This window comes from Ctenocephalides felis, unplaced genomic scaffold (assembly GCF_003426905.1).
Source record: "Ctenocephalides felis isolate EL2017-DRISC unplaced genomic scaffold, ASM342690v1 CF-g0.4_SCAFFOLD_01886, whole genome shotgun sequence".
NCBI classification, from domain to species: domain Eukaryota; kingdom Metazoa; phylum Arthropoda; class Insecta; order Siphonaptera; family Pulicidae; genus Ctenocephalides; species Ctenocephalides felis.
The window spans coordinates 130,142,122-130,158,358 of record NW_020538040.1 but is presented as its reverse complement, the minus strand read 5'-3'; the positions used below and the strand labels follow the sequence as shown (position 1 = coordinate 130,158,358).

The 16,237-nt window shown below is 30.9% G+C and overlaps 1 protein-coding gene across 1 annotated transcript in view; it reads left to right on the top strand.

Annotated features, from left to right (window-relative positions):
• Positions 1–16,237, top strand: part of LOC113375900 (homeobox protein homothorax-like) — a 575,379-nt gene that overhangs the window by 380,883 nt on the left and 178,259 nt on the right. The window contains exon 11 of the mRNA XM_026615844.1: positions 3,770–3,835. Within this exon, the coding sequence (XP_026471629.1) occupies positions 3,770–3,835 (66 nt within the window). The remainder of the gene's footprint in view (positions 1–3,769; positions 3,836–16,237) is intronic.

Here is a 16,237-nt window from a genome sequence, read left to right as displayed (position 1 = left end):
AATGATTAATATCATGTTAAAATGTTTTGATAAATTAGGGAAATCGAGCATGAAGTTAATCGTAACATGGCGATCGGGCTCACTCATAGGTAAGTGGCTAGAGCAACGGGATCTGAAATAGAGGTTTCGGGAAGTATACTCGAATCGATCAGCCCGATGTAAAGCAGCAGTGACATCAGTTAATAGAAATATAGTTAGCAATTTGTGCCAAAGTTAGAATAGACCTCACCAGACTTTGCTGCATAAATAAAAAATCACTATTACAATAATTGTAATAATAAAAATCATCACATAGAGGTAGTACTACAGCTTGTCTTGCCATATGTAGAAAAATTGAACTTAGTAATAAATCCATTATAATAGCTCATGGAAATGGCTGTTTAAAAAAAAGTAAATAAATTTGGCTATGTGCGGTATAGTTGTGTTGAAAAATTATAATTATAAGGCTTTGTTAAATAAATAAGTGTACTTTAAAAATTTGATGATTTAAACTGCTCATGAGAAGTGTTTCACGAGCAGCTCATTTTTAGTTTTGCAAATAAATCTTAGACAAGAAATTTCATTCATTTATGGATAAAACTCATGATTTTAAAATAGTTACGTCATATTAGCATATCCTCCAGATATTATAATGGCATAAACAACCAAACATTAAAAAAAAACAATAACCTCATATAATGAGCAAATAACATATTTTTTTATTTACTTTTATATATACTATCAAATTATCATTATAACTAACTTTTTTATTCTTTTTTTTCTTCTAACCTTGCTTCTTCATCTCAACGTCTAATTCTGCTTCATCTCAAACCAACAACTTCAATGTAACAAATCAGATGACAGTCCTATGTCAGTGCCAGGACTCGAACCGAGTAACCCTGGCGTGTGAGTCGGGCACGCTACTGACTGAGTCATTTTCATGTATAACAGTAATAATTATAAAATAAAAATATTTTTCAAAAAATTAAACTAAAATTCAAAGTAAACAACGGTTGTTGTCAGCAACCGATTCAGAATAAGCCAATTGATCGTTTTTCTGCATACTAGTAAATATATAATATTTAAATTTATATTTTTGGGACGATTGCCAAATATGAAACGTTATTATTGACAAAAATAAGAAACATGTATTTGAAATATTCATGCCAGACTTAACGAACCCAGAAATAGTGATATGTTTGTTACACGAATGCGTTATCTAATTTTGTGTCTGTTAAGTATCTTCATGAAGAGATCGTATATCTTCTGCATTGACTTTTACGATTTGATTTAGTGGAAATCGTGTCATTTTGTTTCGAGATATTATTCTAAATATACTAAATATGCTATTTTCGGATGACTAGTTCCACTCGAAACGTGTGATACTGGAATACCGTATTTTTATAATGAAATAGGTTTAGTAATGAAACAGGATTTTTTTAAATTCTAATTTTTGGAACAACCATTAGATTGCCTTCTAGTAAAACAGAAAATACAACTATTGAGTTGCCAATATTAAAATAATCATTACAAACAATTTGGTATTATAGCATACCAAAGCTTTTGTTCGCTGTTCGAAAACAAACAAAAAATCCACTTTTGTGTACGGTTTCTCTCATACAATCTGTATCTATATTATTTATTAGACATTGGACTTACAAAACAATACTTTTATAGATTTTCCAAGACAAACCTTAATTGTGTTTGTGAGTTTTATTTTGTCATGTCTCATCCGTGGACAAAGTTTTATAAATATCCCAAATCTCAAAATTAACTTTTATTTTCACGTTAAGTGAAACACGAGCCCTTAATGAAAATTCTTTTTCAATCTTGGTAAGAGTATTTGCTGTCAAGGGTACATCTCATCATTTAAACTTAAATCTGTCAATTATTCTAAAGTGGAATTTTTCCCTTCGCTTATAATTTATCTAACGTTTGAATTCTCATCAGAATGAATTTGATTTGACGTCTTTTAGCGGCGTTTTATTATCAGAAATTCACACATTGAGAGATAAATAGCTTTCACTGAATTGGATTTATGTTTTATTTCTTTTTACATGATTTATGGAAAATATATTTATTAAAATTATTATAATTTAATATTTGAAATGGCTGAAGCATAAAACTTTACACATAAATTTTAACCTCACGTGTGTGTTATTAATAAGACATCAGAAAGGTGCACTTATGATAAAGTTTAGATTAGATTAGATGTGTGAAACGCCTGATCGTGCAGCAAATACATAGCTTTCTGGCAGTTCTTACTCTTCTTGCAAATTCATACGAAGATAGACCCATAACATGGCGTTATCATAACATTTCTATTTTATTAATCTATTTTAGAATTGTCCCTGAAATGGAGATGTTTTAATTTATTATTTTTATTTTAGCCCAATTAAGTGACTTTGATATTTGGTAGATTAATGAATTTATACTGTACCCAATTTTGCGTGGTTAGCCCATACTTGCAATTTTTGTAGGGACGTTATTAACAACCCTAACACCGTTGGCGTTTAATATTTCCTAAGGGTTTGCTCATAGGTAAGTCGTTAGGAAGACGGTTCCAGAGGTCCCAGGTCGGATACCCGGTGCAGCCTGATGTCAAGCGGTAGTGACATCGGTTTTTACTTGGAAATATAAATAGCAATATGTTTACACGTGACAATAGCCCTTGCCCAGAATTGCTGCATCAATTAAAAATTCATCAGTGTAACAAAAATTGTAGTAAAAATTTCATCGCATGGAAAACTGTTTGGGTTTCATCTATTAAAAACCAACGTAATTTGTAAGTAATTCATCAAAACAGTTTATAGAACCCTTAAGTTCTGATCGCAACTAAAATAAATAAATAAATAAAAAATAAGAAAGTACTAAAGACTTGATTTTTACCATTTTGTGTCATATAATCTGTGTCTATGTTTTTTACTCCATTAGCTACTCGTGGAGTGTCACAAATCTGCCGTTCGTCTCCAAGGTCCAAAATGGCAATTCTCTCCATTTTCCGATGACGCAAGTCTGAATCGTAATAATATTGGCCGGATATCAGAACGGCACAGAGCAGCCTGGCAGTCTGTCTGTCAATGGTTTTGAAATAATGTCAATTATCGTGATTATACCGTTTCAGAGAGTCGGGGCCCTTTGTCGGCGATATTACCTTTCTAGGCTATGTAGCACGCACGCAATTACCGTATTGTTTTGAAATTGCTTCGCAAGGCGCGAATGTCAAATTTAATACAACCACGTCGTATCAAGCGGTTCTATTTATGGATCCTTAGGCGGCTGTATGATTTCGAATCATCGTCGAAGAATATAAATTTACAGGCTATAGAAAAAATAATATACCTTCTGACTATGGACAAGAATTTGATTCCTAAAAATAATATTATCCGACATCTAAATATACTTCAAAAAACTCTCTTATCTCATGTATGCTTAATACAGGATGCTAGTCGGTTGGCATCTCTTCTCATAATTTTACTTTAAATTTTTTTGTTCATGTGTATACACGAGCTTCAAATAATCCTATCTTGCATATTTGACAAAACTAGACTATTGCGTGGTATATTTAAAAGTTCAAACTTGTTAACTAATTATGAAAATTATGTACTATATATCGTGACTTGAGATATAGGTACTTACCTTGAAAAACAAAAACGTATTGATATATACGTTTAGTACTACGACTATTTAAGAATTTAATCATATCTGCCAATTTTTTTACATTATAAAAATATTATCATGTGTGTTTTTGATTTTGTCTGAAATACTAATTTTTTTTATTTTGTTTCAGCATCCCTACCCTTCAGAAGACCAAAAGAAACAACTTGCACAAGATACTGGTTTAACAATACTGCAAGTCAATAATTGGTGAGTCGATGTTTATATTATTTGTTTGTATGAAATCTGTTGTGATTTCGAGACAATTTATATAATATTAATATTTTGATGTATGATTGTGCGCACAATTACAAATAAATTTATAGTAAATCGCAATGCCTAAATGCTGTTTAACTATTTTCTTTGGAATTTACCATGCATTTATATGCAAGGAAATCTAAGGAATTTTTATGTTTTGTCTAATGCAATAAAACCATTGGACATTGAAATTTACCCTTAAAAACATTGTCTGTGAATGTATACATATCCTACACAAAAATTTATGGCACTTGTGCATACGTATTTATTCACATTTACAAATACACTGTACTCTCATTCATTTTTTGCAAAAAACAGTCATACGGAGAAGCAATTTTAGTAAAAATTTCTTAAGTTTTAATAAATATAAATATGATATTTTAGTATAAAATTATGTACATTTGTCTATTATTCTTGCACACTTTAACTCTAAGATTTTTTTTAATCCACCATATAATTTACAACTGTCCTTAGTGGACATTTAATAAATCTAAAACAATGTAATGAGTTAAATGACATATGGTATATAAATGACAATAGTAGAAGTAGCCAGTGTTACTTCAAATACAACTTCAAGATTAGTCATGAGTTTTGATACAATTGAATTGAATTAACTTGAATAAAGTAAATCATTGGCATCCAACTACATTTTTAACGTTGTTCGGTCCAATTGTTCAGATGCGTATTTCTCTCGGTTTTTTATCAATAATGAGGAAATTGAAGGCAAATTTCAAGTTAAAGAATATTTCTTTAAGATAGTCACGAGTTTAGAGACAAATGAATTGAATTGAATTAACTTGAATAAAGTAAATCATTGTCATCAAAGTACATTGGCAACGGAATTTAGTCCAAATTTTCAAATGCGTGTTTCTCGTAAAGTATTTGAGCTATGGTCGAAATATTTTTCTAGCAGACTTCTAATGTTATCGGGAATATATAATACCATAAATATATGAGCACCTCGAATTTAATAAAAAATCAATAAAATATGCAAAGGGTCATGCTATACTTTTGGTTTTTTGACAATGTTTTAATAATGGGGAAGTGGATGGCCAAGTTTAATGTCTTAATTAAAGAATGCATCTTGGAGATAGTTACGAGTTTAGATACTATTTAATTGAATTAAATTAACTTGGATAAAGTAAATCATTGGCATCCTAATACATAGGCAACGTTGTTTAGTCCAATTTTTCAAATGCGTATTTCTCTTAAAGTATTTGAACTACAGCAGAAATATTTGTATAGCAGACTTCTAATGTCACTGGGAAAATACTGCAAAAATTTGAGCACATTGAATTTTCTTCAAAAAATCCATAAAATATGAAGAGCCCTAGATACTGTATTTTCGGTTATTTGCCAATGCTCCAATAATGGGGAAATGGACGGCCTAATTCAACAATGTGTTGCTTAAGGAGTTCAAAGAAATAAATAATTAAGATGAGTATATAGATTTTTACGTTGGCAACCTCTGTCCTGGCGTATTCGCCTATGTCCCGATAATGGAAATAGCGGATCAGAATAATTGACAATAAACGGCGACGCATCGTCGTATCGTCGTTTCCTTTAACTAACGGAGACGAAACGCGTCGAAGGACGGCCGACAGGGTAGTTCATTAAAAAGGTGTTTCGAAAGCCATTTGGAAGGCTATTAGGTCCGCTGATATTACTCCTTCGGGAGTCGTTCCGTGGCTATCCCATCGTAGGGCATTCCCGCATTACATGCGGGAAGGAGACCGCCGCCACCGCCACCGCCGCGTGCGCCGGATAAACAGCTTTTGTTAGCAGAAAGAAATGGAGCGTAATGTCTATCTTATGCATCTGGACGGAGGCGGGCGGATAATATGCTTTTGTGTAGAAACAACAACAATGTACCTACATGAGGCAATAAATAATCGCGTGATATACAGGCGCAGCTATATATTTGCCCACTGAGGGTTCGAGACAACTAACATTGTCGTCAGATTCTTGAAATGGTAATTAAACACAGTTGAACTCGATCACGCAAACTGGTATATAAATGGTTAATAAAGTTCATAAGCTTCTCATCTATTGATTTATATAATTATGAGATCTGTTCGAAAATTGACGATTTAACATTTTGATAATTTAAATGAGCCCTCTCGATTAAAATATAATGTTATTATTGTTCATAAACCCCTTAGGAATGCTTATGACTATTTACAAAGTTGTAAGATACTCGAAATCGCAATTAAACATATTGGAGCTCAAAATAAACTAACGTGCCAATTCAGCTTTAAAATAGACCAATGTTATGGCAAGGCTATGTTACACTGCATTTTTCATATAAAATGGTACTAAAATCTGTCAAGATGCTATATATTTGCTGTGTGATTAGGCATTTTACACACAAAATGTAAATTCACTCATATGTTAATATGACACAACATAAGATGCACTTATGATGAGAGTATCTTTGAGGTGTGTGAGTTTTCTGCGTTAGGTTTTTTTTATCAAAAATGCTGGTTAAAGTTTTTAGTATTATTTTATATTTGTCTCACCTTAACATTGGCCTATTTTGCGGCCGAATTGGCTCATAAATATAATGATAATTCAATTTGTTTACATTGTTTTTAGACTCCGTGATCTGTAACATGCCAGTTTAAATGTTTATGTTTGTTTAATATTTTAATTTGGATGGATCACGCATGCACAACCATCAACGAAATGATAAACTTATTATTTTCAATTATCAGATTTGTGATTATTATTTATTGTGGCATAGATACATAGAAGCATAGGAATTATGATTATGAGGTAAAAGCTAAAGTATACCTAATTATTCTACCAATTTCGATGTTGGCTGAATAGAGTCGTGTTGTACAGTTCTAAAAAATCGATTTTGAGCATGCCTCACTCCTACCGGAGGGATTGCCGGACAAACGACCATCGAAAACCCCTTAGCTCCGCACGAGTAGACACTATTTTTCCACATTTTCTTCGCAACAATCTTATTCTAGGTTTCTAGCGGTTGTAAAAACGCTTAAAATACGATCGAATGTATTTGACTATGCATTGTGCAAAATAACACAGAGTTGTTGGATCTCTACGAAGCCAACGGCTGGTTTTACATATTTATGCACTAAAACGAGGAATGTACATGAATGCTCAAAACAATTTTTGAAGCCGAGATAAATTTTCTTTATGGAATATTAAGCAAATGATACACGAAAATGTTTTAATAAAACAATTTTGAAATTAATGAAAAAGGTATTTTACTATTGCAACCAAAATTGATAACACTATTTTGTCTTGCTCGTATCTTCTTAAATTCATTTTTCGGTATCAAATCGAAAGTTTACTTTTTAGGATTCTTCAAGTTTTCTGAAGTTCTAATATTGTTTTAAATTAGAAATTAGGTTTGAGGTCTATTCACACTTTAATATTAGTGGAAATAAGTTATTTTACTATCAAAATATAAGATATTCATTCTTTTCTCAAATGTTGATTCAGAATCGTACCCATCGTCTCTGTAGATTCGTTTTTCGTTCAGGGAGCATAACTACATCCGTATATAAAACGTAGAGCAAAAATTCTCGAGGAAATCTTAGGGAGAATGATAAATGTCTCAATACTGAAATAAAAATATATCACCAAGCGACTGTATACCTGTAACCCCCGGAAACGAGAAAAAATGTATATTAAAAAATACGAACAGAAAAACGAAATACGAGAGTTTTCTACCCTCTCTCGAAGATGGGGAGGAGGATGTTGTGGATAGAGGGAAGTATCTGGAACGGCATATAGCTCAACACCGAATTAAATGAAAAAATATAATAATATCCGAGAAGACGAGCTGAAAGCCCGTTTCCCAAAAATGTGCAGGTCCGGGAAACCGAAAATTACTCCAGGAGACGGATCGATTTTTCAGATTTAGTAAAACGTAGAACATTTATTTAACCAGTTTTTTTACTAGAATAATAGTTATTGGTGTTATAACCGCTATGTAGACGTTTCCAATAATAATTATTTCAAACCCAATACTATCAATGGATATAAATTTGCCAATAGCTAGGGATTTTACGACTTCCGTCTTGCAGAAATATTTCCTCCGATATATATATATATATATATATATATATATATATATATATATATATATATATATAATAGTTAGATCTATTATACAATGTCCCAAGTCGCAATGTCTGCCGATTTTAATGGATCTCTGTACCCCCTTAGTGCATTTTTGCTACGTCTAGTTATTGTATTCCAGTAATGTGTATCTGTGAGCTAGGGTTGTTAAAAATATCAATGAAAAGTTAATATTATAAATACGAAATTCTAATTGAAATTTTTATGTTATAGTGTAGGGTGAGCTTCAAAGGTCCAATTTCACTTTGAGCAATTATATTTTGAAAACCAAACCAGTTATATCACAACAAACAACCCATATCAAACAAACAACTATCTGACTATGTTCAGTAAAACTCAGCTAATTCATTATTGCAGAAATGTGTTTTTTGCTGTTTTTCAAAAATTTGTCACCTGGTTCTTTTTGACCCATAGGCGGGATAAAATGGAACGACCAGGGGGCAAACTGGTCAAATGTTTTATTTTTAATTTTGGAAGGATTTTTTTAATAATAGCTAAATTAGTCAACCAATGCAAAATATAAATTTTATGGTATATTTTTTATATAGATAACATCGTATATAACCTTGATCTGGTCATTCGTCAAAAATATTTATAAGCAGAGTTTCGGTAACTATTAGCTTAATTTATTATTTGTAAAATTGCTTTTCCAGATGAAAGATTTAGTTGGTCCTTTTTACCGCACCCACGTGTATGCTTTTATAGATGTTATAATATATAAAAAAACTGTTGAATCTAACTTAAAATTGACATTACATCTTATTAAACAGTTAAATAATGTATACTAAAAAAACTATATTAAGGCCTTGTAAATTAAACAACAGTGCTCACAACCAAAAAAACTAAAGACGTAAGAAAATAATTTTGTTATAGATTTTGAAACAATTCCGTTTATTTCTCTATAATAACGTCGTAAGAATCAAGGTGATGGCTGGGTCTTTTTCACTCTACTTTCAACTATTGTTGTTAACCAATTCTTAGCTTCACTTGTTTTTGAAATATCGGTGGTGAATCTTTTTACCCGCGGACCTTTTAGAACCGCTCTACTCTACTAAAAAAAAGATTACTGTTAGATGGTAATTTTTTCGTGTTTTTGTTACTTAATAACTTTTTAATTGTTCTCTTTGAACTCATAAAATCTTAATAAAATTTCATAAAAAATATTTATGTATAAATATAATTTTATGTAATCAAAATTCTAGATTAATATGTATAAAAAGAACTGAAGCGCGATCTGATGTCTCTCATCCCCCCAGACCGGTGGTGTTTTTTTCCAATTATCGATATCGAAACTTGCCATTCGATACGTATCAGTGTCACCCCTAATGTTCGAGGCAGTGAATGTCTAGAGGTCGATCTTTTTTGCGATATAGCTACATAAAGAAATGTCATTTTTCAAAGTCTGACATAGTCGTTTTCGATCATTAATGCGTTGATACTTTTGTTCCTTTTCTGTACAAGTAATGTTTCTTGTTTGCATGTATTGCGAACTCTATAGAACGATCAGCATTTCATTCTTTCCATTAAAATATATTACGACTTTTTCACATACTAGCAGAATAAAGCTGGTGGTGCGTTCAATCATTGTTGCCAATGCGATCAGAATTTTTTACATACACACATGCAAATATACATACATATAAAATATAAATTTTGTTCTAACGATCGGGCATGACATCAAAAAAATAATTATTTATAAAAGTTAATTCAATAATCATTGGGTAATTAATATGAAGTACTTACATCCTATTGTTAAAAATAACACTAAAACTGTTATTTTAGTTATTTTTTTTATATCCTTTGTTTAAGATCATGAACATTAGTATAATATTTTAAAATAAATATTATAAAGAGCTGACAAATAATTAATAACCGCAAAAATATGTGCGATTTAGCCACAGACAAAAGTTATAGTTTATTAATTTATTAATTAATTCAAGTTAATTTATTCAAGTATATTTCGTATAGAAACTATATGAATATGCTGTAAAATAAATATCATTAATTATTGGTTGAGGTGGTTTGTTTATACCAGTCTTATGTGAAAATCAGTCAACCTTTTCTGCATCATCTGTTTTGATCCTTTGAGCCGTTTCTTTGAGTTTAACAGTTAAATGAAAATTTAACATTTATGAATGGATGTACAGAATAATTATTAATCAGTTCCAAAAAGGGACCTGTCTTTTCCGTCCATAGAGAGGGTAAAGTTCATAGCGTTCATAGTATTATCAAAATATCGATTGAGAAGTGTTTCATTAGTTAAAATCGGTTGAATTTGCAATGACTTTATACGTCACAAGGCCAAGCTATGAGGCCTATTCTCCGGTAGTAGTAGACCATAACATAGCGATAAGGTGTATTTTAGAGATAAAACAACCTAAAAAACGTACAAATGTCAGAAAAAAATGTTATTATAAATTTATATTTGTGATGGGCATCTATATCATACGATTTTATATGTAAATTGCCTGATCGCACTGAAAATTGAGAGTATTTTCACGGTTTGTAGTACTAAGAAAGAAGCATAATATAGCGTTGCCATAACAATATGTCTTGAATTGGATTATACCATGTTTTCCATACGAATTGGGTAAATATTTCAGTGTGATTGTAGTAGCAAAATATGGCACTTACACATAGTTAATTAATTCGCTTTGATTATTTTCATCTGCCGAGCACTTACACCTAGTTTCTCTTATTACTGTGTTTAAAATTTAAAGTTAAATTGCTTAGGCAAATTGCCAACGCACCAAAATACACCCCCAACTGCTTTCTTCACGAGGAACTGGGAGTTACTTTTATTAAGGAAGACATTCCCAGACATAGTCATAAGTACAAAAAAATACTCTTGCAAGAAAGCTGCTAGAACAAATACACCTCAGATGATTAAAAAAAATCTCAATGACCAGTTTTAGATCTAATTATAAGTACGAACTTTTATTTTTCTTTATTTTCTTTTATTTGACAATGTGAAGAACTACATCAATGAATGCAGAGTTTAATTTTTATTCTATTCTATACCATGTACAATTGATTTTATTTTTATTTTATGTAGATAGTTGATCAAATAAAAATAATTAAAAAAAATCAAAATTATTGTTATATCTTGACTTAAGGGGTCAGCGGTGGCGATATCGGTTAGAACGTGGGTTAGCACCAACTAGTCCCGGGTTCGCTGGTTCGATTCCCGCTACCGCCAAGCCTGACATCAGGCAACATTGATGTCAAATTTCTACTTGAGGTTATAGATCTCAAATATAGTTTCAAGTGAAAATCGCCTCTCGTGGGTATAGTTGCATATACGTATATTAAAAATGTCAGCAAATACTTCGAGTGTAGATAAGTAGTCATAACTGGACTGGACAAGTACTGGCTTGCCATCCATTCTAGATTCATATAATAAGAAAAGTCAAAACGTTTACTGAATGTCCTAAGTGTGACAGATTGTAATTAAAATAAAAACAATAAAAAAAATCTTGACTTAAGGCACTTAAACCTAGTTTTCAACTCAATCAATTTTAGGTATCGTTAGGTATCGAGTAGTCGATGCCTATCTCACACCTAGTTCCCGTTTATTTCTGCATCAAGCTCGAAATAATAAGCTCGTGCCACGATATTTCCATATGTCCATTACCGTAGTGTCGGTTCCCCGGCGCGTTTGTGCGATCTCGTCGCCGCGCTCCTTTTTATCGGGGCTCCGCAGCGCGTAATTTGACGTTATTTTTATGACGTAATAAACGCCCGAAAGAACGGAGATGATTTCATAATGATCATTGTAGCGAAGACTCTTCTTATATCCTATTTCACCGTGTTTATATTGACAGCAGACACTGTCGTCTAGTGCGGGAATAGTCGGAGGGCTGCGCGGCGCGATTTTATGAAGTTCTGCTCATTTTGCATGTGATAAGAATTAATTTTGTAAAAATGGTGTGCTGATAAATGAGGGTTGAGTGACGTTTTATGATATAGTAAAATATAGCATGACGTACCCAATTATATGAAGAACTAGTGGTGCATGGCATCGTGCCTTAAGGCGAATTGGTGGTACTTTCCATGCCGTAATACTGAATTTTTAAAGGCTTTGAATTTTTTTTTAAATTTGATTTTTTTGAAATATTTGTCGAAAAAATTGACTTTTTTGAAAATTTTGATATTTTTTGGTAAAAAAAATAGACCTTTGTGATAATTTTGAAATTTTTAGAGAAACATTTTGAAACCTTTTCCTAAATTTTTAAAGGCTTTTTTTGCAATCTTTGAAATGTTTGTCGAAAAAATTGACTTTTTTTAAAATTTTGATATTTTTTGATAAAAAAAATAGACTTTTATGATAATTTTGAAATTTTTGGAAGAACATTTCGAAACACTTTCGAGTCTGTCGGTTGATTCATACTGCCAACAATTGTTTTAACTATATATGAACATTATCATTTTAAATTATGGTAAAATTTGCACTTATTATTAAAGTCTCTATAAAATATTTAGGTAAAGATATATAACAAATGTATTTCCGATTTAAGCTATTGCAATAACTATTTCTTTTTTCAATAAGTAAGAGAAGTTAAAAAACGGTTTGGTATCATCAAGAGCCTAATTTTTAATAAGTAACTAGTGTTTGGCTGACAATAATAACAAGAAAAATATATTACAGATACATTACATTTAACCTTTTATAAGTAATAATTTTTAGGTTTATTTCAAACAGGAATTTGTAGAGGTAATTAAACAAAACTCAATAAGTTCATTGGTGGGTAATCATATAAACTCATTTTGAGAAATTTTGAAATGGAAAAAAAGCATAAATTGCTGAGTCGGTTTAATTGAAATTGAATTGAATGATTGAAGTACAATGTTTAAAAATTGATTTGTACTATTTTTGATAATTAGAAGTTGTAAATTGAATTGTTGGCTATATTCATTTTATTTTTATAGGGTTTATTAAAATTTTATATTTATTTGTTTATACATGCACAACTTTAAAACTGTACATGCAATATTAATATGAAAAGTGTATTTGGTATATATACATTATATTGTTTTATTTCAGAAAACGGTTGGGTTTACAGATTGTCTATTTTTTATTTGGGATTATGATACTGTAAATGGTGATCTTCTAGTTTTTTTCTAATGAATCATAGTTCACTTTTCCTTCCCTGACTTAACATAATCTATTTTTGTTAGTATTTATTAATATTGTTGGATTGAACCTATTTTAGTTTACCTTCTTCAATAAACCTGCTGCTCGATAAATCTTTCCTTCTTTATATGAATCCAAAATATTACAAAATTTAATTGTTTTTATTTATTTTAATTTTATTCTGTAATTTGTATTTATAATTACATTAAGAGAATGCTGACAAATTGTTTACAATTAGTAGTTAGATACCCTACTAGAGCTAAAATAATAAAAAAAAACTAAAAACAAAAGGAAAAAAACAAGAAAATATAGTAAAATTAAAGTATAATAGTTAATTGAACTATATTAAGTCTCCAGGTATTTTTTCTTTTAAGTCTCGGTCTTTTCTCTTAACGTCGGCTAGCTTTCCTAATATAAACGACATGCTGGTTGGTTAGGATGGACGTCTATTCTGCTCTTATAATTAATGGCAACAATATTTGAAGTTGTAATTATTAAAATAAATAAAAAAATATTAATATTGCAGCAACACTATATCTACTGTATCAGTGTTGGTTTTGAGAAAAGGTGAAAAACAAGTCATGATACCTCAAGATATGTGACCAATATTTTTTTAAAGTTTTATACTTTAGTAAAATTATTAAATAAATTTACCTAAATATATTTATATGGAAATTGTTATATTCAGATTAATTTTTCCAGGAGTCGCATACTATCCTCTGTTGTGTTACAAAAGTAGATCAACACTACCGCCCTCGTCTCGGCTCCCTGTCTATTTCCCGTCGGTGGCGAATGGTTCGATGGTGTGAACGTTATGGCCTTTTTATGTACCGTGTGCTTGACGGTCGCCGTGTCATGTCGTCAAACTTTACTGCAATTGGAATGAATTGACTGAGAGAACCCGAAATATATTCCGGGGAACGTTTCGGCTTTTTTATGGCGACTTTATTCGTCTGCACGATTACTTTTATTAATTTCGACTTTGTTTTAAATCGTACTTTATTACGTTGCCCAGCTGCTCTTGAGATAGATACAGATACACTTGTTGGATGGTAAAACCAAGGCATACGACTATTTCATCATAAACTCCCAGACATAGTTTAAAACATTTTACCATTGCCATATAATTCCCAGATAACTTTGCAAGACAAAAGATCGAGACTGTCGTTCTTGTGGCTAACCCTGTGCTTCCATCCCCGTGTCTGAGTACTTCCTAAGTTATTATCAAAATTAATTGTCCAAGTGCACTCGTTACAAATTTTTACCAAGTTACATGAGGCGGAAAAATATAATAGTCAACGCTGCGGTCTGTGTGGTTTTAAACGACTTCCTCCGACTATTCGGCCCGAAATTATCATTCCGAAATAGTTTTCGTATAATTTAATAAAAGCGCGACCACACCACTTGGCCCGATGCACATAAACAATAATCGGGAACATCACGCAATGGGCTGTCAACAAATTAACGTTTGAAAAATATACGGTCAATGATTTTATAAAAAAAATTGGTTAAGTGATACGTGTTGCATGTTTCTTTTGTATTGTCGTTATGGACGTTTCTTGATTTCTGATTTTCACATCTGGTGGAATAAAAAACCGATGATAAATATGTTGGAATCGATGATCAGTAATTGATTGACTGTCAACACTTTCAACATTAATAGATCAATTTTTAGTTTAGTAAACCTTATTGTTCTATCTAGCGATTTTAAATTTTTGAATAAGACTTTGGTATCTGAGGATGAAACATGTCAAAATTCTAAAAGCCGAAAAAACTTTTTTTTTAATTTGACTCGTACAATTTTTCCTAAGGACTTACGTGTGACAAGAACTCCCAAATCCTTATTTTCGTCGGCGGCACGCTGCTTTTAAGTACATGCGTTTGAACTTGAACTTCGTTTTTATTGTAGCATTATGCTGATCGTATACACGTCTCCCAAATCCTGCTATCAAAAGGAGGAATAACTCCAAAATGGTGATGACAGACAGAAATTTATCGATTTTTATTCAACATCGACGAATCATGAGCAAATAATTTGCGTAATATATATGAGTTCAAATTCCTGCTTTGGACAAGCGGATATCATGCTGTAGTGATATCAATTTTCACTTAAAATATATGTCAATTCACTATAGCTGATTTCGGGCACTGCGGTGTAAAATGGTAATGGAAAAATGTTTACCCTATTATTTCCTGAATCGAGTTGGAGTTTAACTTAGTTCACGGACCTGCCTTAGAGCAGTAGTGAAAACGTACTGTACAATAACAATTTTACTTATTTTGTTTATATTTTAGACACGAAGGCAAAATACCTTAAAGGCAAGGGTGAAAGTCCTGGATACAAAAGTTATGTATAATGTTATGTTGTCACAATATGTAAAATGTAAATGTACTTCCATTTATTGTAATAAGAACTTTCTAAATATAAATCTAAATTTTCGTATTTCTTTTTGTATTTCTTGACCATTTGATATTTTGTATAGAAGTGCAATTGTAAGTACATACATAAACAATGTCTTTCTTGTAGTTCGAATTTTAGTTAAAAATTAATTTTACATAAAATAATTCGAACAAGAATTTTATAACATTAATATGATATTATAAAAAATCACTTGTATTTCATATTTTGGCAAATATATTTTTTCTGTTGAAATCAAATAAATCAATTAAGTCTTTGTCTTTAATCTCAATACTAAATTTATTTTATATAAACGACATTTTGTTAATGTATATTATTATAAAGATATATATTATTGAATTGAAGAAATATCACAGATTTTTTATTTATATATATAAATAAGAAAAACGTGTTCAATTAGACTGCATACAAGTAAAATTCATTTTCCATTCAGTTTTTTTTGACGCAGGACTTTTTACTGCATCCATTATTATTTATCAATTTAAATATAATTCCCAATTAATTTTTTTGTTGTTGACTTGTAAAAACAATATTTTATATTTGTATTTAAAATTTTTATAATAAACTTAAATTTAAGATAAATTTTATGTTAAAAAAATAATTTCAAAATTTGTTAAATGGCGTGCTCAACTTGCATAGCAAAGTTCGTAAACATTTTTCTGCAATACTAAATTGCT